This window comes from Xiphophorus hellerii, chromosome 11, assembly GCF_003331165.1.
Source record: "Xiphophorus hellerii strain 12219 chromosome 11, Xiphophorus_hellerii-4.1, whole genome shotgun sequence".
Lineage (NCBI taxonomy): Eukaryota > Metazoa > Chordata > Actinopteri > Cyprinodontiformes > Poeciliidae > Xiphophorus > Xiphophorus hellerii.
The window spans coordinates 13,976,593-14,000,816 of NC_045682.1; the positions used below are offsets into that span (position 1 = coordinate 13,976,593).

The 24,224-nt window shown below is 36.4% G+C and overlaps 2 protein-coding genes across 2 annotated transcripts; both read right to left on the minus strand.

Annotated features, from left to right (window-relative positions):
* Window positions 1-3,130: 3,130 nt before the first annotated feature.
* On the minus strand, window positions 3,131-19,886 carry LOC116728513 (cohesin subunit SA-2-like). The gene is made up of 34 exons (XM_032576686.1): window positions 19,686-19,886; window positions 14,608-14,734; window positions 14,424-14,502; window positions 14,069-14,227; window positions 13,230-13,326; window positions 13,074-13,150; window positions 12,752-12,956; window positions 12,505-12,656; window positions 11,950-12,023; window positions 11,566-11,689; window positions 10,844-10,942; window positions 10,577-10,656; window positions 10,196-10,303; window positions 9,553-9,661; window positions 9,240-9,357; window positions 9,051-9,154; window positions 8,869-8,961; window positions 8,695-8,784; window positions 8,391-8,594; window positions 8,226-8,296; window positions 8,012-8,099; window positions 7,750-7,830; window positions 7,552-7,644; window positions 7,289-7,463; window positions 7,069-7,208; window positions 6,885-6,986; window positions 6,188-6,336; window positions 5,982-6,110; window positions 5,696-5,901; window positions 4,851-5,088; window positions 4,584-4,694; window positions 4,356-4,482; window positions 4,148-4,225; window positions 3,131-3,745 (listed from the first exon to the last, which is right to left on the minus strand). Exons 2-34 carry the CDS (start codon window positions 14,649-14,651, stop codon window positions 3,722-3,724), a joined length of 3,828 nt encoding a protein of 1,275 aa, XP_032432577.1. The 5' UTR covers window positions 14,652-14,734; window positions 19,686-19,886; the 3' UTR covers window positions 3,131-3,721.
* A 2,619-nt stretch (window positions 19,887-22,505) lies between these two features.
* On the minus strand, window positions 22,506-24,185 carry LOC116728377 (ependymin-2-like). The gene is made up of 6 exons (XM_032576443.1): window positions 23,912-24,185; window positions 23,737-23,768; window positions 23,517-23,654; window positions 23,235-23,421; window positions 23,068-23,149; window positions 22,506-22,955 (listed from the first exon to the last, which is right to left on the minus strand). The coding sequence occupies exons 1-6, from the start codon at window positions 24,168-24,170 to the stop codon at window positions 22,829-22,831; spliced, it is 825 nt and encodes a 274-aa protein (XP_032432334.1). The 5' UTR covers window positions 24,171-24,185; the 3' UTR covers window positions 22,506-22,828.
* Window positions 24,186-24,224: the final 39 nt, after the last annotated feature.

Below are 24,224 nucleotides of genomic sequence, written 5' to 3' on the forward strand. Positions count from 1 at the left end.
CTTGTACAGGTCTAGTCAATACAGGTCTAGTCAGAAAATGTACAATGTGTCTGAATTATACGACAGAATATTGCATATTGTAAATTGTGATATGCAAACTTTGCATCTGCCTCTGCTGGAATGAGAGGCCCAAGTAGTATCAAATTCAGATTTACAGATCAACCAGTCCTATAAAAATACATTGATTGAAAGTATGTAAATAGACAAATGCCAATTCATATATTTCTGCTGTTTATATTTGCTCTGGGGTCACATTTCATGCAGTGTAACGGTTTGTAAGTAGATAATAAAGTTTCGCCTTGTAAGCAAAGCAGGACACTTCCTCCCCACCTCTATATCTTGCAATAATAGTGCTTTTTCTTTGTAGCCTACTATGAATTTGGATTTTCCTAGATCCCAGTTAGAAATGCGAAATAAAGGCTTTCTGGATTCAGAATTCTGACTATGACTGTGAGTATTAAAGTGGTCAGGGTTTCCCCTAGTGTATAATAAGCCTGGCGGGCCACCAGACTTTACTTGTGCCCTAATCAGGCTAAACATTGCTTATTTATTCAAGTTTTTTTTTTTTAAATGTTTGCATTTTTTAAAAAAAGATTTTATAGTTGGTGTTCAGATATTAATCTTCCAATCTTTCAATACACAATTATCAAGTGATATTTTCAAATTTTTTGTCAACTTTAAACATTTTTAACTCAAAAACATGACGGGCCGCTGGATGAATGACTGCCCTGGCTCCCAACCACCAGGCTTAACAAGTTTTCTGGGGGAAATCTTGGTGGCTCTGAACTGTGCAATTGAAAAATTTGCAGGAATAAGCTGTATATTAGCACTTCTAACAGTTTTGTTTTCAACCAGTGCCATGTATAGTGCTGTACAATCTTAATTTGTAAACATGCTCCTTTAGAGAAATTTGTTATCACCTTGCCTTGCAAATTCCACTGATTATCCAACTTACAACTAGAAGAAGCTTCACTTAGATTTGAATTAACTCCCACATCCCAGCTCCAACATCCAAGACAAATCGCATGGATTGTAATTTTGATGGAAAATAAATTTTTACCATTTGACAACTAAATAAAAATGTCTCAAAGTAGGACAGTTTCCAGACTTGCATCACAATCATCATCACACAGTTTTAAAGGATTTATTTGGTTGTGTTACATCTCCAAACATAAATACAAATATTAAAAGATGCAATGGGCACTTTGTAAATAGAACCCCCCCACACAAATTTAATATATGCGAATATTTAAATATGTATAAACATACAGATGTATTCAGATGTTCAGCAGTTCAATGCAAAACCTAAACGACGTAAAATGAAATGCTTTAAATAGAGGGTGTACCATTCCTATTTCCCCAATATGAATACTTATTGTATATGACCAAGATATCCGTCTTCAGTTCAGAGAAATTAGGGATTGCGTCTAGCTACAATATGGGTATATACTGTCATCTATAAAGGTAGAATTTGCCAGCCAGGCCAGTACAGAAAAAAAAGAATTAGCACAACAACCCACTGAACAACAAACAAAACAACTGTGAATTCATACTTAAAAAATTAGTGGGTTAATGTCGAAGTAACATTGTTTTACTTTAACCGCTACATAAAATTTCACACATGAGGAAAGTGCACATATAAACGCACACACTCACAATATATTACACCTTTGTAATTGTACAATTTACAATCCAGACACTATCATAGCTTACTAAAGTATTCTGATCCTTAGTAATTGAGCATAATTTCTTAATATCAACAGTGAAAAACCAAAATGTATAAAAATCCTCTGCACAACTGTATACCGGAATTAAAAAAATAACAAACACCACCCAACTTTCTTATGCATTTTTTGTATTCTTGTTTTTTTAACAAAAATGTAAATATATGGCATGAGTAATAGTAGATATTAGTTACTGTACAATGTAAAAACAGGCTATAGGAAAGATTAAATGTTACGGTGGGTCAAGATTTCATTGATGGAACTGTAAAGGTTTCCAATTCTAAAAAACATTTCTAGAATCAACCATCCATTTGATTTAGAACTACATTTAAGTAATACATACCTTTTGCACGCATTCATTATAGAGAGAAGAAACAAAAACAGAACTGTTGGATAAATTGTATTTTTAGTAATTATCAAATATTCGTTGTATTATGTAGTCTTGTAGTTATATTTAGATATTGTTTGCTTATATGCTTTTACTCTTTATTCTTAGTATAAGTAATGCTTCTGTGTGTTAAATAATTCTGATTCTTTCCTAAGGCTTCCTTGAGAGAGAGAGGTGATAGGTATTCTCAGCATGACTCCCTGGGAAATGGAGGTGTGAGTTGCTCCCAGCAGAGTTTTACAATCCTGCAACAAACTCTGCTTTGTGATACAAAGCCGTTGCTTTGAAGCTATGCAACGTGTCTTAGTCGACGCCGTGCCTGGAGAAAGAAAGATTTAGAGTATAGATAACATGTGTCTAGATTAGTGAATGTCATTAGCGCTGCAACCATGTTTTGACCCCACCCCATAGAGTTGCAGCGCCCCGTGTGGCAGGGTTCCTAAAATCAATAAAATAGGGGAGCGGGAGATGTGTTTCCAGAGTAGTTGGAGATTTGTAACTGGAAGCATCTCTCTGTCTGCTCTCCTCGCGAGTATAAAAGAATCTAACTCTCTTGTCTTTCTTGTGTTGTTTAAATTGTCTCTAATAGGTATTTAGACCTGACAAGAACCAACTGGCCGTATCTATAGTAACACCATTCTATTTCAATTAAAAAAGATTACTTATGATTCTAGGTGAAATAGCATGATTATAAACCATTAATTTACACTTGATTGTCAATACAAAATATCTATAAATCAAAGTTATCTATAGGGTATAAAAGCAGAACACTTTCCTTAAAAATACCATCACAAAGAAATCTGGAAACGTATTCCACTTGTGGCAAGGCCTTTGAACAGTATGACAAGCTAGTTCACGTTATAATTTACTGCTTACAGATCTGAATATATGGCTACATGCCATGCCAAAATCTACAGTTCACCAGTACAAGAAGTGAACACAATAGCACTAACTGCATTATTTCATTTCGTGGCCGTGTAGAAGTCCTGTCATCCTGAAACTACTCTATGTTCATATATTTGGCAAGTTTGTCTTTAGATTTACCTGGAATCAATCCTGTAAGTAACAGCTATAAGAAAGATGAGACGCCCTGTCTTTAAAAAAAAATCTGTTCTTATTAAAGTCTCTCAGACAATCACTGAACACCAAAATCATGAGAATAGTAGTTTTCATCCAGAAATCTGTCTAATGTTAATGAAATTGTGTTCACGTCTCCTGATTGTTGGCCACTTTGTATTTACATTAGACAACTCTTTATATACCAAATGCAAGAAAAGGGAAAATGATCAACATTAAACGTCTGAAATTAAGCCTGCACACACCGACCACATGTACCCCCCTCTAAAGGTTTCTTCTAGAGATCAGGTACTGAAACAGAATCGTGTTTCTCTGCAGCCTGACCAACAATAGTGTTTGAAAACAGCAGGATGATTTAACACAAGGCTCTCCCTCCAAGTCTTTAAGTGTTAAAGAGGCAAATACTGGAGTCTCAAAAGACCATTGTAATAGTTCATTTCAACCTTTTCCTTTCAAAGATTTCACAGAGAACGGTCATTTCTTCTTCCAAGAAGAGGATTTTCATGATGCATTGTCTTTGATCCAGTTCGTGTTAGAACATTGAAACATTAAGAACCTAAAAACAGACAAAGGTGGAGTTAGACTTAATAATAGTAAAAGAAACAACAGTTTCATTTTGGTATTTAAGTAATACGTCTATGTGGGTGGATGCATGAACATCGTAAACAAAAATTTAACTGGTTAGTTTACTTTTGTTTATTTCCCAGCTAAAAACTATTCTGCAGCACATGCATCATAACTTAAGACACACCACATATATGAAACGGTGGCAAAATTGCTTTGCTTGATGTTTTACGCAACTGCTACTCAAATCTCGCAGCAATGCCCCAATAATATTAGTTAATCTCAAAATGCAACAGGAGAGCAATCAGATTCAATGAGTCAATAAAAGCATATTTAATGAAGCATTCATAATAAATGTACTACTGTACAAGCATAATACAGAAATTATTCTTACCGAATCATCCATAATGGAAGATGGATCAAAGTAATCTGGCTTTAGTTCATTTCTTTCTCTTCGATTCTTAGATGCAGGCTGAGAAGCAACAGCTCAGTTAGAAAACAAATCTCAACGTACAAGAAACTGGGGACAGAAATGCTGTTTTAGCTAAACACTATGCTGCCCAAAAAAATCAGCTAAGTTGCATCAACATTTTATAAATTACCAAATCGATCTCCATCGTATTAAAATCCATGCCCTCATTGATATCTTCCAAGCGATCCTCTGACGACATCATCACGTCCTCCACTATCGGTTCCTCATCATCCTCCATTAATCCGGATCCTCGGCGACTGTGGAAAACACAAACGAAATCAGCAATGAGATTTAGCCTGTTTTTTTTTTTGTCACAGAGAAAGACAAAAAAGGTCTCCAAAAGCAAGAGCTGGCTCACATTGCTTGCTGCATGTGGTTCCTCATCTTAGCGTAGTGCATGCTAATCCGCTCCTGGTGCTGACGGGCTTCAGCCTGTTGCCTCTGCGTCAGCATCCAGGTCACCTGGGTGCTAGGAGACAATGTTTGGTAAATATTATTTCATTCATAAGTTACTTCAAACAATTCAAGAAGTACAGCACACTCCAATAAAAAAACAGCTGCAGCTCTTAATCAAAACCTCCAGCTGTATTTGTGCAAGTACAAAACTAAAAGAGAAGTTTTGTACTTGTAATCTATGGCAGCCTGGTGTTGGTGATGAGGCAGCGGTTGAGGAGGGAGCGCTTGATGAAGGTGCTGCTCTGCTGGCATGGAGAACGTGGCGGCATAGCCGTCCTCCGGCCTCATCCTCTTTGGATCCCTCAGCACAGTGGAAGTGAGGTGGGACGAGTGCATCATGACCGGCGTGGGCACACTCTGCTCACGATTCATCCAGACTCCGTCAAAGCTGCTGCTGCTGTTCTCTTCTGCAAGAAGACAATATATTAACATCCCTAGTGCAAAACATGTTGGTGGCAGCATTATGCTGTGGGGAAAAGGAAGCTGATTAGAGTTGATTTGAAGAAAGATGGAGCTAAATACAGTTCATTCCTGTAATGTACTGAAAACAAAAAAAGAGGAACAACTTGATGCTGGTGCAAAGGTTCCTTTTCTATCAGCCCAACAACCCTAAACATACAGCCAGATCTAAAGCTGGGTACTTTAGATCAAAACTTGTTAGAATAGCCTAGTTAAAGTCCAGACCTATATCCAAAGTAGAATCTGTCTAAGAACATTTAAATCAACCTGATTTATTTTGCAAAGGATGAGCAAAAATCTCAGTTTCTGGATACATAAAAAAAGCAGCAGCTGAGGTTACAGTGAAAGGTTGTTCTGCAAACTCTGGAATTCACAGATAAATACAAAGGTGAATCGAACATTTCAGAACTTTTAACTTGACAATTCTGCACTACTCAGTGTTGGTCTATAATGTAAAATCCTAATAAAACACAAATGGAATGAAATGTGGTATTTTTTGTATTTATTTTTTTTACAAATGCAAGTGCAGTAATAAATAATTTTAATAAAACTCACCTTCGGGCAGTTTTCTTTTGCTTACAGCGGATTGTTTGGACTTCTTGCTTCGAACGGACCCCCGACTGCTGATCCCACTGATGACAGACATGGTGTCGTCGTCCATCCCGGCCTGCAGCGAGTTCCTGTATGAGATGAGGGGCAGCCAGCAGTCGTCTCTCTGGAGGGCCATTTGAAACGTCATGAATCGCTCCAGGTACATGTGACTGCAGAGTTCAGAATGACAAAACAACGCTAGAGTCTTTTCAGAACTCATCAGAAATAATACATCAGGCCAGAAACTTACACTGTCCTCTTGTCTTGTCGAATGAGTTTGCTTGAGAACTCACTGAGGATATCCAAAAATGGCAGATTAAGTGGCGGACCCCCTTCTCCTTGAGGACTGGGTTCTTTAAATGCAAACTCGATGCCGTCCCTAAAACAAATAGTATTTTCCACTTATTAAAAGATACACTGTTGGAATTTCAGCTGTTTCTCAGCACAGGTACTCACTTATGTAACATTGCAATGGCCTCTCTAGTCTTCAACTGGTCCAAACCAAAGGTTAGAGAGAAGCGTCGAGCCAGTTCTTTGATTCCACAGAAAGCTGACGATGAGCGGTCAAAGTTGAAGCCAAGTTCAGACATCATCTCATTGAATAACTGGAATAAAAACACAAAATAACAAGAGAACATACTTTATTAGATTCAACAGGCTAAAGCACTAGCTACAAAAAAAGGATATAATTTTGACTGTGTGGTAATCTTAACTGGGTTCTACGGGTGTTTTAGGTGTTTTCCAATCTTAGAAGATATGTAGGAGTTTTATTTTTTTAGTGATACATTGGTTTATTTTCCAGGAAAGTTGAGCTTCTGACAGAAACTCCAGTTCCTGAAACGTGGTGAGCTGTGTCACACAGCAAACTCTTACTTCTGTAATTTGTTAAATTGCTGAAACTTCCTTTTTACTTTGCTTGAAATTCCTTTTTACTTGAGAAAAGTATTATATAAATCAATTTTATTGTGTTTACTGAGTTGTTTAACAAATGGAAAACTAGACAGATGACAGCAACACACAACAAAATCTGGGAGAAGCAGGTTTAGCAGTGACTCTGTTTAAGAGTCTATATCATCTTGAGCTATAATCTATCTAGAACTATAAATTGTAGCAGGAAGGAGGGTTTGGTAGAACTCTCTGTAAGAAACTTTACCTTTTGCAGACTCAATATGAGCGTCTTTGCACACTGGATTTTGTCGATTTGTCTCGTTTTACTCATCGTTTCTTTGATGATATCACCATAGTCATTGTAATACTGAGGAATAAAAAATAAAGATAATGAAAATAATTGCAGAAAACTGCACATATAATAAATCTTTTGCCATATTTGCACCTACTCTCATGTACTGTTTAAATATATCGGCTCCAGTATTCATTTCAACAACGTTGTATATAATTAATTTGCAATAGGCTGCAAGAAGGTTTCTCCGTTTGTGCAGAGCCTCAATTTTACAGGCCTCATCATCTTGTTGTCCATCTGGAAAATAAATAAAATTGCTTCAAACAATTTTAAGATGTTTGAAACAAAACAAGAAAAAACCTGGCACAAGTTCCAACCTGTGCTGTTGCTGTCATCGTCCTGATCGATAAAAACTTGATACAAGATGAAGGTGAGCAGTTCCGCTTGCAGAGAGGAATCTGGCACGTAGACCAGATTCTCCAGATGTTCCCGGCCTGACGACATGATTTGGTGACTGAAGATCAGCAACACGTCACACAGTATTGTGAAAGCCTAGAATAGACGCAGCAATCGTTTATAAATATGAACCGACTGCATCTCGAGCTGCAGGAAAAGAAAGGCGGTTCCATCGTCATCCCACCTGCTCTTTAACGGCTGTGTTGATGCTGCTTAGGTAACGCTGGCATATTAAGCAGAAAGTTCTCATCTGTTTTCTCAGAGTCACCAAATCCCCCTAAAAGAAGCAGATAGATGTTCAGTCAGACTATACCAGTTCTATCATGTAATTCTTAAAATCAATCATTTCGCTAAATAACACAGCAAGTTTAATGATAAATACCTTTATTGAACTGCCTTCTGAAACCTTAGCAAGGTGCCACAAGACTATGTAATGTGTGCACTGCATTGCATGAATCACAATCTGTTGAGACAAAAGTTGACAAGAAGCGGTGTGTAAACAGAAAAATCAAATGCTCACAAGTTCAATTCTGTGTATCAGATTTTCATACTGCAAAAGTGATCCAAAATACTGATCAAATCTGTTTGTTTAGGATTTTAGGAAAGTTTGTGACTTTACAGATGACCCGTTAGTGCTGCAATACCTGTTCAGGCATGTCTCCATTCTGCAAACCTGTGCTGAGGAGGCTGTAGTTGCTGGTGAACAGATCCCACTTGGAAAGATCGTGTGCACTGGTTAAGTAAAAAGAAAACAAATGCGAATAGAAGTAATTACACAATAGGTTGTCATAAAATAACATTCTGTAAATTCAAGAACCCCAACTTATAACTTAAATGCCAATGAGAGATTATTTTTACTTGTGAAAAGCAGTGATTTTCTTAAGTGTTGATAGAACTTGGTAGGCGTCATCCTCATCTGGTTCTTCCCCCTGAATGAACCAAAGATGAAATCCCTTCAGATTTTTGCCTAAGAACATTTGTAAAGGAATAAAAGCAAAAAGTCCCCACCTAATTCAAACCTACCTCTTGCAGGAAGTCCTCCAGAAGTCTGTTGAATTTGTCTACCAGCTCATCTAGAAGCTGTGAGCGGGCGATGTCCACGCGGTTGAAGATGGTGAATTCCTCGTTGCACAGGCAGTGGTAGGTTGTAGAGCAGGCCTCAAGCACTTCAGTGTCTGTGTGTTTATCCACAACCTCCCAGATTTGGCGCAGCAAGGCATCCATATGCTGAATTGAGAAAGATGATTTAATTGGCACTGAACAAAATCTACACCTCGAGTAAGAGTTGTATTAAAAAAAATCTTTAAGCCAGTGAAACCTCACGAACCTTTTCTAACCGGCCGGTGGTGTAGATGTCAAGATCGAAGTATTTTGGTATTTGGAGTAAGCTGGTCACCTTATCAATGTCCACACAGTACTGAGACAAGAAAACCAAAGATGTTGGTTTATATTAAACTTTAAAAAATAAATCAACTCTGAAAAGGCTATAATCTGCTGTCACCTTTGCTAATAACAGAGGTAGTGCAACTGCAAACATCTCTGTGGTTCGTGTCCGATCGTCCAGCTGAGTTTTCTTTTCTTTTGCAGTCAAGACCTAATGCACAAACGGTCACCCAATTACCAACATGACATAATTCCGAAATCATGTTTTATCAATGATTTATCAAACAATACTCCTCTCACCCTCTTTCCTGAGCCTCTGCCTACTGGAGGATGACATTCACAAGCCTGTCGAATGGCAGAGAGCATGATCTCAACCAGAGCCGTCTCTTGTCGATCAGTGAGTGCTAACAAGAAAAAGAATATACCTGATATGAAATGATTCATTCTTTCCATTTACTTTTATATCTGCTTCAATGTTCATGTCCTTACCCTCCTCTCCCGGCATGGGTTCATCCAGCAACAAGCTAATCATGGTTTCCCAGTCCTTCAGCAGCTCTGACGCACACTCCCACAGGCTGTCCACCAAATAAGCCCCATGTTCATGGAGCTAATGAAAAATCAGATTTCCTGTTAAACTGAACACTACACAACACTACAAGGACAACACAATCTTTAAAAATTCATACAGCAAAGTGAATAAATGTATAAAACTGAAAATACATTTACGATGAAATCTTAAGATTGAGTTAAAAATGCATTTAAAAAAAATACAAAAAAAGCAATGCCTCAAAGGCTTGGTTACCTCACTCTCCAAGAAGAAGAAGACAGTTGTCTTGATAAGGCTGCCGTTGAGGCTCTGCCTGCCCCTCCTTGGTAGACCTTCATCCTCTGGACCTCGATGGCTGAAGAGCCTTTAATCAGCGTTAGACAAAAGCTGCTATAAATAAGTAATAAAACAGTGCAGGGTGAAATCTATAGAGGGATTGGTAATGTTATGTTCTGAGATGGGACAAACATGAAATGTAAAACATTTCCTCAAATTACTCAAACCCTTGGAATGTTTAGATGTAGAATAATATTTTTATTTGACCAACGTATTTATTCTGACCGGAAGTAACATTAATGTTTTGGAATGACCAGTGAGAGACTTCAATATGTTAGCTGTCTGCATATTGCATAAGAATTATTTTCAGAATAGCGCAGTACGACTGTCTTCTATGTTGCAAAGAAATCCATCCAAATCTTCCACAAAGAAACATAAAGGGACCATCAAGCCAATAAAAAGAAATGTTGTAATATTCCTGTGAGTCCTTCTTATTTCTGAATAGCTGAATCTTTGATTCATTAGTCTCAATCAGACTTTAGTCAATCAATAAGGCTATTGATGGAATACAACCCATCATATAATTTTTCTCCCAGTCTTATCACTGCAGCACATTACTTACTTTTTAAACAGAAATTCTCCTGCAGAAACAGCGATGGGTCGATGCGCTGAGTAAACCAGGTGATACACACTCTCACAGTCCTCTGCTGTCAGAACCTCATCACTGCTCCTGTTGGCAGTGGGAATATAACCAGCTTTGTCAATTTGTGCCTGATTTATTTGATGTTCTATGACATATTTCTGCTAATATAGCAAAAGAAATGATAGATTTACGCTACTACGTCTATAAGTCATACACTATAGATGTTATTTTCCTTAGTTTGTGCTTAAACACTAATGTTTGAATCTGTAGAAATATTAATCTACCGCAGTGACTTCCATTTGTATGTTCAGGAATTACCCAGTCATAAAGAGAAAATAGAATAAATAGAGCAGTACTTACTGTAAAATAAGCGTCAGAAGCTTAATAGCTTGCACTGCAACGTCGTATTCTTTGTCCAGAGTCATAGACACAATGCGGTCCTGTCGGAAACAAACCATCAGTGTTATGTACCTGATTTCTGATACACTTTAGATTTGTGTGTTAAAAAGTTAAAGCAAGGTACTTTGCTGTGATTAGGCGTCCAAATATGGCTAATTACTAATTAAAAATGGTATGAATTAAAGATGTGTGATGCTAAGCAACAAGTTGACCCTGCTGCTGGCCTACCTTAAAGCGACTGGTGAAGAGTTCGAGGCGGGAGCCGAGCTCTCTGCTGTAGAACAACCCCTGCAGGGCGGTCAGGCACTTCAGTCGCACCTCGCCTTGCTGAAATTACACCCATGATACTTCAAATATGTGATGTATGGCAGAAAGATCATCAATTTTCTTTATGAATAACAAGTGATAAACAGCACTGCTTAACGTTTGAGAGCCTGTGCTGTAAAGGGTCACAGAGTCATCCACCAATAAGTAAAAAATAAATATCATATGAACATTTCTGTGATCTGAAAAAAAGATCTCATAATACAGATAGTAAAAAAAATCTAATAATATAGGAATTTTTTAATGAATTATTTGAAATAAATTGTGCATTAAATAGATTGTTGAGAAATTTAGAAAATTATACATGCATTATTTATTCAATATTTATAGTTTTAAAATATTTAAATTATAAAATTGAATTTTCTTTGAATGTGAAACCTTTCCTTCACAATTTCTCCTAATCATGTCCAAAGAAAGCATTTTGGAACAGATTAAATTTAGCAAAAGATGCAGATGTTGTGAAGATAGCCAAAAAGTTGCTTATTCTTGTTGAATAAAAATTACTGGAGCTCTCCAGAAGTTACTATTGAATCATTAAAAAAACATAACTTTTAAACCTCTCCTACAGTATCACCACTAAATTAATAGAAGCTCTCAAAAAATATGTGAAAAAAAAAAAAACTCACCTTGTCGTGCATTGTCCAGCCAACATACTTCAAGTAGCTGTCATTGAGGAAGGCATCACTGTACAGCTTCATCCACACTCCAATCTCCTCAATACAAATAGCTCGAATTTCAGCAATGGCATCACTGGAAAAGATGAAAGCATAAAGAGTGAGGCCTAATATTACCCTGAAATATTTTTACAAAAAGTCATCATTACTCCCTTAAGAAAGAAAAAGACACTGAACAAAAATTTCAGACGACATTTTGTGGTGGCACCAGTTTTCCACTAGATGGAGCAAAAGTGCAATAAATATGAAATGCGAGGTCTGAACCTGAGACTCAACTGAGATTCATCATCAAGTCTTACAGCCTTGCAAGTCAAATCATTAAACCATTTTACGTACCGATATCTGTGAACAAAGACTCCTTTGAAAATCGCATTCATCATGTTTTCAATATCATCTTGATTTTCCTGGAGCTGAAAAATAAACATGAAGCAATGTTTAAATGATAAAATAATCTATTTACACCTAAACCTTTACCCTCATTCAAGTTGTTTGGTGGATTTTGTTTTATTTTGTATTTTTGGTTACAAAACCCTAACTTTTGATTGTAGTTGTTGTTTTTTTGTTTTTTTTTACAGTTTTATTTTGTTAAACCCAAATAATAAACCCCAAACTGATAAACCTTTAACATCCAGGTTTCTTTAATGTTACTTCTCCTTCCCCCTGGCTGAGCTGGGTCGTAACATTTACCGATAAAATTCTGAAAAGTTTGGTGAACATTTGTATTATGTGTGTGATCAGTGAGGTTGAATCAAAGTCCAGACCAAAATAAAAATCAGAATAAGTGCAACACTGATAGAAAAAATTGCCAGACATTCAGCCATAAATACAGGAGAAAGTGGTTTTAAAATGATAAATGGGGAAAAGAAAACTTCTGCAAGATTTCTCTCTTACCTCTTTTCGCTTTTGTAACAACAGCTCCAACCTATCATTGGCCCTTTTTGCAATGACTTTGTTCCGTTCTGCCTCGTACTGTCTCTGAGTGTTGTCCATGTTGATGCTCAGGTTCAAAGCGACGTTCACCAGGGCAGTCATCAACTTCATGGCTGGGGAACACAGCGGAGCTCAAACACAAGTCCGAAGACACATCGCCATGAAGACGTAAACGACATTAATAAGCAGACAACAGATAGAAACTGACCTGCTAGTGTGCTTGTGTGTCTAAATGCCCTGACCTGCGAGTCAGACAGGCCAGTGAGCAGAGAGATGACCGTGTCCATCATATACTCGTCATATATGATGCTGTACTGGCACTGACGCACGAGAACAGCAATGAAGTCGCAGAAATTTATCCGGAATCTTTTCCACTGTGGCCCTGAGAGTGTTAAAGGATAGTCGCCGCTGTCCTGTTTGGTGACCAGAGAGTCAATCAGACCGAGGACAGGAGCATCATATAAAAAATATTTGAGATGTTTATAAGGGTCGTTCCAGACAAACCAAACCACAGACACGGTGTACTTCACCTCATCAAATTCCTCCGTCATTTTCCTGATGATTTCAGAATTCTGCATATGTCTGAACATTTCTTCACTCACAGCACCTGCACAAAGAAATTGAACAGTTTCAGCCAAACTTTGCAAAAATAAATGCTTTCTGCCAACATCGTGTCTGACAGGTACCTTTACACCCCGAGCACTGGATGAAGAAGTTGATTAACTCCAAAAGCGCCACATCTCTGTCTTGCTTGTAGGCCTCAATCCATTCATCAACAACAGACTAAATGAACATCAGAACAGCAATTTACAACATAAGTTACTCATATAATACACAAATACAAACTGAAGTAGAAATAACCTGCAAGAATGGGAGTTGATTTAGCTTTTAATAAATATGACCCATTCAATGAATGTTGGGACTAGTAGCCTTCAATATTTTACACCGACGGAAGCGGCGTTTCCATTTACCATAAAACTCCACAAAATGGACTTATGAAAATTTCAAAAAAGCTCGCATTTTTCAACAAAAAGTTTTTTACGCAAGAATGAAGTGATTTTCCAGCTGGACTGAAATTTGCGTATTTTGCAAAACTGCAACGGAAACATTTATTTTGCATTATGACAGGTTGGCTCCACTAGAGCTCTCAAGTTCATCAGAATTTGAGTTTGTCATTCAAAATGCTGAATCTATAGCTCTTCTGTAAAATTGCTAACTACAATTTCCTCAAAACACTGCGTACGTAGCCACTTCCAAATATAAGGAACTTGCCGTCAACGTCTTTTCCGATGGCTCATGATGATGATGAGCGCTAGAATCATCACCTAGAGATGATTCTAGCTAAAATATAAATATTTCTCAAGTAATCGCTTATTCATGTGTGATTTTTCTTACTTCTTATTTAATGGAAACATCACAATGGCAAAATCTGACATTAGCAGAGTGTCAAAAAAGATTTGCGCATATTCGTAATGGAAACGCAGCTATTGCTACCCAGGTATAAAAAGGAGAGTAACGTACTCACCTGTGTTGCGCTCCTCCCCATTTTAACCACTTCGAAAAGGCTCATATTGTCCGTCCCGTTCTCCTGATGATGGCCGTTCACCCAGCCGGCACCAGAGACCCTCCCTGCACCCCCACCTTTGGCCTTGTCTCCCAGCACCTTCCGCCCCCTTTTTGCTCCCTGTGAATGAGAACAATGTTTAAAGATAGATAAAGGCGCAATTATGATAACTCTGAGTACAACCAGTGAAAGAGTAGACTAAGAAGACAATCTGGTTACAGGAAACCAAATGAAATAAATAAATAAATAAATAAATAAATAAATAAATAAATGAGGAGTTCTCCCAAATGTTTAACGATAAGCTTGATGAACCTACCATGCCTCTCCCCGCTGTGGCATTTCGCCCATCAGGATCCTCAAGGTCTGCATCTGAAGACAACTGAGATTCTGACTCTCTGTGTATTAAAAAACATGACATATTAAATCACCGCTAAAATAATCCATTACCATCAGAGAGATGAGATAAACACCCGCCAACACGTCTGTGATTTACTGCTTACTGGGGAAACTGGAACTCTGCGTGCAAATCCTGTGCCGCTATCATTTCTGCAACATTTTCTGGAGCTGTGGAAGTAGATCCTCAGTCTGCTCTGGCCCTCAGGCAAGAAGAGATCGGTTCAGACACACCTGCAAACAGAAACAAATCACACTGAGTAACGACAGAACACGCAGTCAATAAAAACCAACATGGAAATATAAGATCTACTGTACAGGGGGCGACGTGGGATAAAATAATAAAACAACACAAGTTAAACGTGCAGCAAAATATCACTAAACTACACATAAAGAGACAGCACTGAACATTCAAATCATACCTTAACTGTTAGTTTGCAAGATTATCTTCAAAAATAAAAAAAATTCTAAGAATAAATGAGACAAACGAGAGACTACTCTATTATTATGAGAATAATTATTAGCATAATTATCTTAAACAATAGTAATTATTTTTAAGTCTAATTTATGACTTAAGCATATTTGTTATTCACCTAAACAAATCCACCAAACCAAAATTCTTGTAAATATTCAAACTTTTAAACAGAAATGAGGAAAAACATATATCATTTACTTTAATAGAAATGTAAAAATGAAACAAAAAAATAACACTGCTGCCAAAAATAAAAATTAAGTAAAATCTGTTAAAAAAAAAAAAATCGACTTAAATTTAAACAACCTCTTGGGGCATTTCAATTTAATACATTGTGTTCCAAATATTTTCAAAATTGCTATATCACTGCATATTATTATTTCTCTTCTTAGTCAAATATTTTAATGAATTATGAAGATAAATAATCAGAAAAATGCTCCAGTCTCAAACACTTGGAGGTTTTTCATAGTGTCATCTATTTCCATTGGTTGTGGGTCTGAGAAGCCTGTTTAGGTCAAGTCTTCTCTTGCAGGTTTTAATAATAAAAAATATAAAACGAGATCATATGTGGTATTATTAAAATAATAAACTAAAGTTGCACAAATATTCTATTCTATCATTCTAGTCTCAATTTCAAGCTTGGTCTGCATGAAGTTCTCACAGGAGGAGATATACAATGTCTTTACAACATCACTGTATTTACTCCACAGATTTTAAACCGTAAAAAACGATATGACGGAGAATTTACACGCTTTAATAGTGTTTCCTGACATTTCGCTTTGTTACCTTATCTACGTCAGAACTGAACAAATAAAAAGTATGACACTTTTTTTTAACAAGCTTATGATATCTATCAAAATATCAGTAAGAAAGGAAAGTGACACAGGAATGATTTCTACTCTGAGCAGGAACAAAAACAACTCAATTATTTCCAGTAAAGCGCAGAAATGCCACCGAAGCCTGAAAGGAAAGAACGGATAAATTAAGAAGGATGACGGCTAAATTCCATACTTTAGTTTCACTATCTTTGTATCAAGCATTGTGGTTCTGTCAAACTGCCAGGACTTTGTGGAACACACATGACAAAATAAGCACCGCTTCAGTTCGTAATACGGCACCAGTCTTCTTACGGATAAGACTAGTGCTTATTCTCCTGCGATGGAGAAAAAAAGTGACTTTGCAAAAGGGAAATGAGAAAAAAAACATCAACAGTTTTAATATTAGCAGGTACTTTTTTGAAGTCCCGTAAATCCATAAATGCTCCACACTTGCTAATTTCATGTCCTAAACTGAGAAATGTGCTGCTTCTTTCTCTTGTCATCATAACAGATGAATTCAACTTAGTCTTGTAGTTTTGCCAAAAAATAAAATAAAATCGCCAATTGATAATATTCTTTTTACAGCAAACAATCTGACTTGTAATAGTACTGGTGCATCTTAATAAATTGGAATATAATGGAACATTTAGTTTGTTTTGTAGTTTAGTAACTCAAACAAAAATACCATCATGACACACAGCAACATATTTCAATATATTTCTGTTATTTGGGGTGATTCAGACTTCCAGCTAAAGAAAACCTTGAAGTCAGTTTCTCAGACAATTTAAAAATACATAGGAGCAATAACTCATTAATTATGCAACTATTTTGCATGCCTTGTTTGAGCCTAGAGCAAGACGTGCAACAGTTATAGTCCCTATCCTGGAGACATCTCTGTGTGGCAGTGCTTGATGACTTCTGCGTTAGCGCCAACAGTTTTTTGTGTTTTGCCTCAAAGTCCTCTCAGGGCTGCAGTGAGATCCCAAAAACGTGTAGATCTTTTTCTACCAGCCGTTTTCCTTCCACTCAATTTTCCATTAATACTTTTTGATGCAGCTTTCTGGGAACTCCCTGCTTCCTTACCAATGACCTTCAGTGGTTTTTACCTTAAATGTAGAGGGCGTCAAGTCAGCACTTTTGTATTTTTATTGGTCTTCCTCCCTAATTTTCTGAAACTTGATTTCTTGTTTTCACAAGCTCTAATTTATGATAATCAAACTGGCATAAAAGTTTTTACCTTTATATATATATATATATATATATATATATATATATATATATATATATATTCTGACTCAAACATTTTACACTTATCGCAGTAAGTGTACAATTAAATCTATGTTACTTATGAATTTAGTTCTCCTTTTTGAAAATGTTCAGCAAATATCCTTCATACAAAAGCGCACAAGCGAAATGCGTTCCCACTTTCAGCAGAAATTTCTGTTTTATATTAGCAAGTTTTTTGTCCAAGTGGAATGCAGCCATTGTTTTCACACCTTCCCATTCCCATCTGAGAAAAAAAGCTCTTCTTTTTCTCTTCCTTGGCTGTTACAGTGTGCAATGCAGCTCTAATTTTTTTCTCATTATGAAAAACAAGCAGGAAGCAAAACAGAAACAATGAATCTCCCACAAGGTCAAATGGGGTGCTTTCCTCAAGTACTGCACTGACTCATTTCGTCTCTCACCATTATAAATTCATCAGCCTGAAACCAAAAAAATTAAACCAACATTATTTTATTTTTACCTCTTTGTTAAACTATTTGCTTGTGTTTTGAAAAGCTGAACTTCAACGCCTAGTTGAATAAAAACGACTGAGAGAAGGTCTTCAGAATTGGTCAGGTTATTTCTTTTTTACGAATAAGGAGAACTCTGCACAGTTCTGATCTGCTCTGAAAGCACACAGTCAGCCTAAATATATACACATCTTCTTCCCTCCTCCAGCTTTAAATCATTCTTATCTCTCACATTTAGGGATGTAACATCACTTCCTGTAGTTTACTTGTGTGCCGACAAGCTTTTGCTGAAAAGATTTCCTCTACCTCAACATCTCATACAAAAACACAGGTCACTGAAGGAAAAAACGTCCTAGACAATGAAAAAAGGGAGTGTTGGGTCATGCAAAGGTGTGAAAACGTTTCCATAAGCAAAGAGCATAAAATGATAAAATCCCATTATACTTGCAACTTACAACTTGCAAATTTACTATATCTTTCTGCTTTAACTCAGTTAATTATTTACAACGGTCGCTAGTTTAACTTTATTATTGGTGCTATAAACATAATCTAAAAATGCAGCATGTAAAAAGAGATATTTAATAATCTCCGTTGGCATTAAACAGCCAACTTTATATTTATATATATAGCTGATATCTTAGAAGATAGCTGTTCTATTACTTTTTTTTATCTGACTCAAACATAAACATACCAATGTGTCCTGAAAGTTACAATATGAGAAGAAATAGTAAACGGCATGATAAAATGTTAATTAATTAATAAAAGCCTTAGCTGTTTTGACAGGATGTCTAGCCCGGTCTTGATTTGTGTTCTTTATTTAGGCTTTCCTACCTACTGAAAAATGCGTGTATAATTTTTTGAAAAAACACAATAAAATTGATGTGGACTAATGAACCCCAGACCTTAACATCAGTAATTTCTCGCATAATTTCAGTGTCTTTTGGATATCTAAGTTAAAGTACTTACTGTAAATTACCAAGAAATATTTGTATAGTGTTTGTGCTTGTGTTATGTCCTAAAGACTGCAAGTGAACTCAGCTTTTTTAAACCCTGGATGCTATATTTCTCAGTATTTTAACTATTTTTTATTTCCTTAGAGAAAATGTTAAAAATAAGTTGTCTGACGGGCCACACTGGCCTCAACAGTCTTGAATTTTAATAATCACTGAATCAACAACAAAAAAAAAACTATAAACATAAAAAGTTTTTATTTGGGCCAGTAGTAAATAAATCCACATTAGCACAGCCATTACACTCCTTGTAATAATGCCTGTTATATTTACCACAAATATTACTGTGGTAGCAGATGGGCTAAAAAAAAAAAAAAGAAGCAAAATCTTATTCATGAATTAGTATGATATACTGCAACCCTGAAATCTGTATTCTGAATAAAGGGACATATTTGAAAAATCATAGTTTCACATTATTAGCCTTCCAAACAAAGGGAGCACACAGATTACTCTGTCTGGCAGAGAGTAGCTGATTTTAAACCCCATAAATGGACATGTAAACTAGATTTTAGCGGCTCTACAACAGTTACTGTTGTAAAATAAACATCACACTACAGGAAAAGTCTAGTTTCACGCCACCTTGAGTCTTCACTCTAGCGGATGATTTCAGTACATTTCTGTCAAGCTCTGTTGTCGACTTAAGAAGATCCCAGACGCAGATGTTTGGGAGGCTGGAGAGTGATTCCTGCTCACTCTCCGCTCTGTCTGATGTACGACCTGGATATGACGGATCTGCCTAATCCGAGCCAATGTTATTAATACGAGGCATTAACTCTCAGCATTGACAATGTTTTCCATTAGACAACAGTCTTCACTTCTTTATAACCATTGCTACCTATCTGAAAAGACAGATGTTCACTTTAATATTTGGACTTACATATATAAATATTATCCCAATACTTTTAAGCTTAGCTAGCTTTACCGTTAGCAGCGAATGGCTAACAATACTATTAGCATATAAAAACTATCTGAAGCCATAAGATACAGTTATTTTTCCTTGCTATTTTTAAAGTATTCTTACAGGAGTGGATTTATGCATTAACACCTACAGGTGACATTATTCTCAAGTGTCTCCTCAGTGAACAAGAACAGTGGCATCAACAGCAAACTACCAAGATGTTAACGTTAGCTATCCGCCATTTTACAACTTACCTCGTTTTAATTCAAAGACGTACAGAAACCAAATAAGTAAAACGCTGCGGGCTTTGTACATTGATTGTTTTCATTAATTTCCAGAACAAGCTGTCACTTTCTACCTCTCTAAATTTTTGGGTTATTTTTCAGCTAGCGTAAAGGAGCCCCTTGGTGGCTAACATAGCAAGGTACACTGTGTATTTTGTCGTCGTTCATGCAGCGTACAACGACACCTCTTGGTGGCATGGTGTACTGCAGGTAAGAATTCACATACATGACACACTGAAACATACAACTGTACGGTGAATTAGGCATTTAGATGAAAAGTATTAACTTTCATCAAAGTTTGATTGTTTGTTTGTGTTCCTTGTAGTTGTTTTGTTTGTTTGTTTTTCTTTATTGCAGAATTAATTAGAAAATTACTTGAAAATAAATGCATACAGAGGCTACCCTGCTGTATTAGTAGACTTCTTAGAATAACTCTTAGTACTTTTTTCTTCTTCTTTGTCTTTTTTTGTTTTTGTTTTATATGTTTTCACTTTAATGTATTATAAAATATCTTTAATGACCTAAGGAAGAAATAGGATAATTGGTGTTCAATTTTAAAAAGTCAACGTTTCAAAACTGTGGCATTACATTTCATTTAGCACCCCCATTTTGTTGGACCCTTTTCTGCTCCAAACAGCAGGTAAGTTGATAAAACTTTGAGGAACTTTATGAGAGATTTTATCTCTTTTTTTTTTTTTTGCTCCAATTTGTAATTACCAAATGACATAAAATAGTCCCATTCTGCTAAGCAATAGTATAACAAGAAGTAGATTTTATTTTGGGATAGTAGAGTAAAGGGAGAAGATTGTCAATGTGCATCACACTTCTCAGATTTTTATTTGTGACATCTTTTTTTTTAATCATTCTCTGTCCACATCAAAATTATGTTTAGCTCAAATAAAAGTCTTTGACATTTGTGGCAGGAACGTGAACTACGTTTATCCAGCAAACCATTTTGGAGAAATGTATCTAACTACCATGAAAAAGCTCACATTGAAGCTTATCGTGGAGAACTCCAGTGGACTTCACAAATAAACAGAATATTTCAGAAATAATTCTTCAGTTAATATCAATCATCTGGCTTTCTCCCGACACGTGAGAAGTGTTTCCAGTTGCTTAAAAATTACCAAGGGTTCTTCTGTGACCTTGTCATACACTTCGCTCTTAGAATGATACTTTAAGGTTAACCACCACAAAGGAAGGTAATAGTGGTCTTGGTTTCCTCATTTTGTAGTCATTTTGCAACTGTTTCGAGATGATTATTTAACATTTTCCCATGTAATTAACAACTTTATTTCTGAATGTCTTCAAAAACCCCCTTTCCTTTTACGTACTGGGGGTTTTTTGTCCCAAGAAAAACCTTTTTGAATAAGTCTGTCCCTCTATTTTTCTGAAGTAAATAAATAAATTAGAAAATAGTAAAATATATCAGCTTCATATGATTTGTTGACTTGTGTAGCCTGTACAATAGGGACCCAAGCACTCTATGCTCAACAATGCTGGTAAAAAATAAAGAAGTTGATCAAGCTGAAGTTTTCCATTGGAAAATATGAAGATGTAGGCTTCACAACAATCCCAAAACATCAAAACAATGATGTGCTTTATTTCTACAAGTTATGTCAAAACAGCTAGGGCCGCATCCTGAAACATTAAAGAGGTGGTATTATGTATTTTCTATACACAATACTTGCTTTTTCTAAGCTATTGCTGACCAAGATGGTAGTTTGTCATAATTTTTTATTAGCAGTAGGAAAATAAGCAGTCAATCAAATAACTTTGTGATTTGAGATCATTACTCAAACACAAATTGATGATCTTCAGAAATATAATGCTTCCTTCAGATCTGTGGGGGATTTTTTGTGCTTATTATGTTGTTCTTTAAGCCTGACATTATCTTTTTTTTTCATTCTCCACTTTGCTTTGCTTAAATTTTAAGTAAACTCAGCACAACATGTTTTCACTTTCAAAGCTGCTAAGATAAGTAAAAACACAAAAGGGAAATCACATACTAACGCTAACAGGATGATGAAGCTTAAATGAAAAACAGAAAAATGAGAATGTAATAAGGCATTGTACAGAAAGTTCCTGAATCGGAGGACAAGTAGTGTCAAACCTATGAAACAATGGAAAAGTTCCTGCAAATACCTGAACTCTATAATAGAATCATTTTTTGGGTGCAGAGAGGGTTTAAATTTCTTTGCATGTTTTGCAGTAATTTAAGAATTCATAATTTATTAAATTTATTGAATTTAGTAATCTTTCTCCTGAAGGTCCTGGGGAGTTGGTCAGTGTAACTGATTGTAAGTTAACATGCTATTTATGGTAACCAATCACATTTGATACTTTTATTCATTGTGCTGTTCCTGTGCTGTAGTGCACACACAGCACAAGTACAATGAAATCTTAAATAAATTGCAAACAATTATGCAAGTGAAAAATTAAAACTCTATTGACACACACTGAATTATGAAATTATGCATTATATTGTATTGATGACACGTCTGAAGAATGCTTTGATATTTCTATTTATTATTTAGTGTGCTTGTTTATGACTTTATTTAAATAATCCCATGTGGAAGCATATAACAATTTGTTTCTTTACTGGATTGGGACACTCATAGCAACATGCTTAACATTAATTTAATATTCATTTGTGTAAAAAAATGTTTTGAAAGGTTTCTGGACTTGGCTAAGTTTATAATGTTCCATAACCCAAACCACACCTCTACTGTAAATCATTTTTCTTCAAACAAAAAAAAAAAAAACTGGCAAAAATGAAACACATCACACTTTTGGCAGCTTCGACATTTTTATGAATCATATTTTACATGTTTTGTCAGTGGTACAAATTTGAACAGCCACCATTTGTTAGTTTTCTTTTCTAATTCTGCAATCCTTACCATCGATTTTCACCTTGCATCAAAATCCAATATCAATTCAGCACAGGGTTTTTTTTTTTTCTCAGGGCAGAGAGACGTGATTAAAAAAAAGGTGGGATGAAGTGGAGCATCAAAAGAAAAACTGGAGCTAAGCATAAAAACTAAAGAAAAGCAAAAATAATTCTGGGAAGTCGTGATTTGATGCGAGTTTCATTTTTCACTAGCAGGTTTCATCTACATGAACTCGTTGAGGAAGCTGTTTACTGTTCCCTCGGGGGTGTCTTCCACAGGCTTTTCGAGACAAATAGAGGGCACCACAAGGAGGTCAGGATCCTTGATTTCCAGTTCGACATCCATGTTGCTGTGAAGAAAAAAAAAAAAAAAAAAAAAAGCATGAAATTTACAGGGAAATTTGGCAGCGTTACCCATTACATCCTGTTTCTACATGCCCAAAAGAACCACCTAAAACTAACCTGAAGAAGAATGATGTGGTTTCAGTGAAATAGAAAGTGGATACTGGCAAACATCCCATGGTTACAGACATGGAGTATGAACCTGACAGAGAAATCAGAAATCAAACTTGAAAATTGCTGAAGTTATAAAGCCATACTGAAGTCACATCTCATAGAATCTATCCCACCTTTCATATTTGTCAGTGATCCAGTCCAGATATTGACTTTCAGCCCCTCGCCTTTAATGGAGGAACTCCCGGTGGTCACTGTACTGTGAAACTTGGCGTCATCAGGAATGTCAAAAGGATGCAAGGGCATTTGAAGCTTTTTCTTCTCACAGCTATGGTTTTTGATGTCAATCTCATAGAAAATCCCCTGTTGAAAGCAAAAACATATTCACTTGTCAGGTCATGAAACAACCTCAATGTGACATTTCTTTGGAGGGGGAAAGGGTGAAATTTATGAGCTACCTCATCGAAAAGCATCAGCAGGTCCAAATCAAGTGATGTGTCGGCCGGGTGACTCTCGTTGGAGCTGAACCTCAGTTTCCTGCCCACTGAGTCATAAGTGAATGACCCAAATGCTTTTGTTTCACCTTTCAGGTTCATCTGGTTAATTTCAAAGACAAGAACATTTTAAGTTTTTTGCATTACTGGTTAGATCTTAATCACAATAAAGATAAAGACTCACCACACTCATGAATCCAGTCATGTTGTGTGTATCTGAAACAAAAGAGTAATGCACATTTATCCACCAGGCAAACCACACTGAAAAATAAAACTATACAACCTTTGCAGAAAGTATCAAAAATCCTCAACCTTAAATAGACAAAAGGGTATCAACAGAAGTATTAGAAGTGTCTTACGACAAGGCTCATGATGATGGTCTGCATGGGTGGTGGTGGTCAGACACATGAAGACCAGAAGCGCGACGGTTGCAAACATTTTCCTGATCCTACAACGGTGACAAAATAATGTTAGAGATGGCAAAAAAGGAAGCAACCAAGAGCACATCTGTCTGTCTGTGAACCAACAGCTGCTTTTATAGAACCAGAGCCTGGCACAGAGTGTGATGCTTGTGTAAAGAATACCCAGGACGATGGCCCCCTCCTGGACTTCAAACATCACATCGTCTTAGCATGTCAACTTGTGACTCCCCAGGTGGTGACCCAAATGATC

Bases quoted from the DNA above. Each gene is read 5' to 3' on its own strand.
- LOC116728377 (XM_032576443.1), bottom strand. From the start codon at position 24,170: ATGTTTGAAGTCCAGGAGGGGGCCATCGTCCTGGGTATTCTTTACACA. The intron at 23,769-23,911 runs GTAAGACACTTC...CTTTTGTTTCAG, and splicing joins CCATCATCATGAGCCTTGTC to ATACACACAACATGACTGGA. The intron at 23,422-23,516 runs GTAGCTCATAAA...TGCTTTCAACAG, and splicing joins TGCTGATGCTTTTCGATGAG to GGGATTTTCTATGAGATTGA.
- LOC116728513 (XM_032576686.1), bottom strand. From the start codon at position 14,651: ATGATAGCGGCACAGGATTTGCACGCAGAGTTCCAGTTTCCCCA. The intron at 13,327-14,068 runs GTGAGTACGTTA...ATGTTCATTTAG, and splicing joins TGGGGAGGAGCGCAACACAG to TCTGTTGTTGATGAATGGAT. The intron at 8,297-8,390 runs GTAGGTTTGAAT...TGGTTCATTCAG, and splicing joins TGGAGGACTTCCTGCAAGAG to GGGGAAGAACCAGATGAGGA.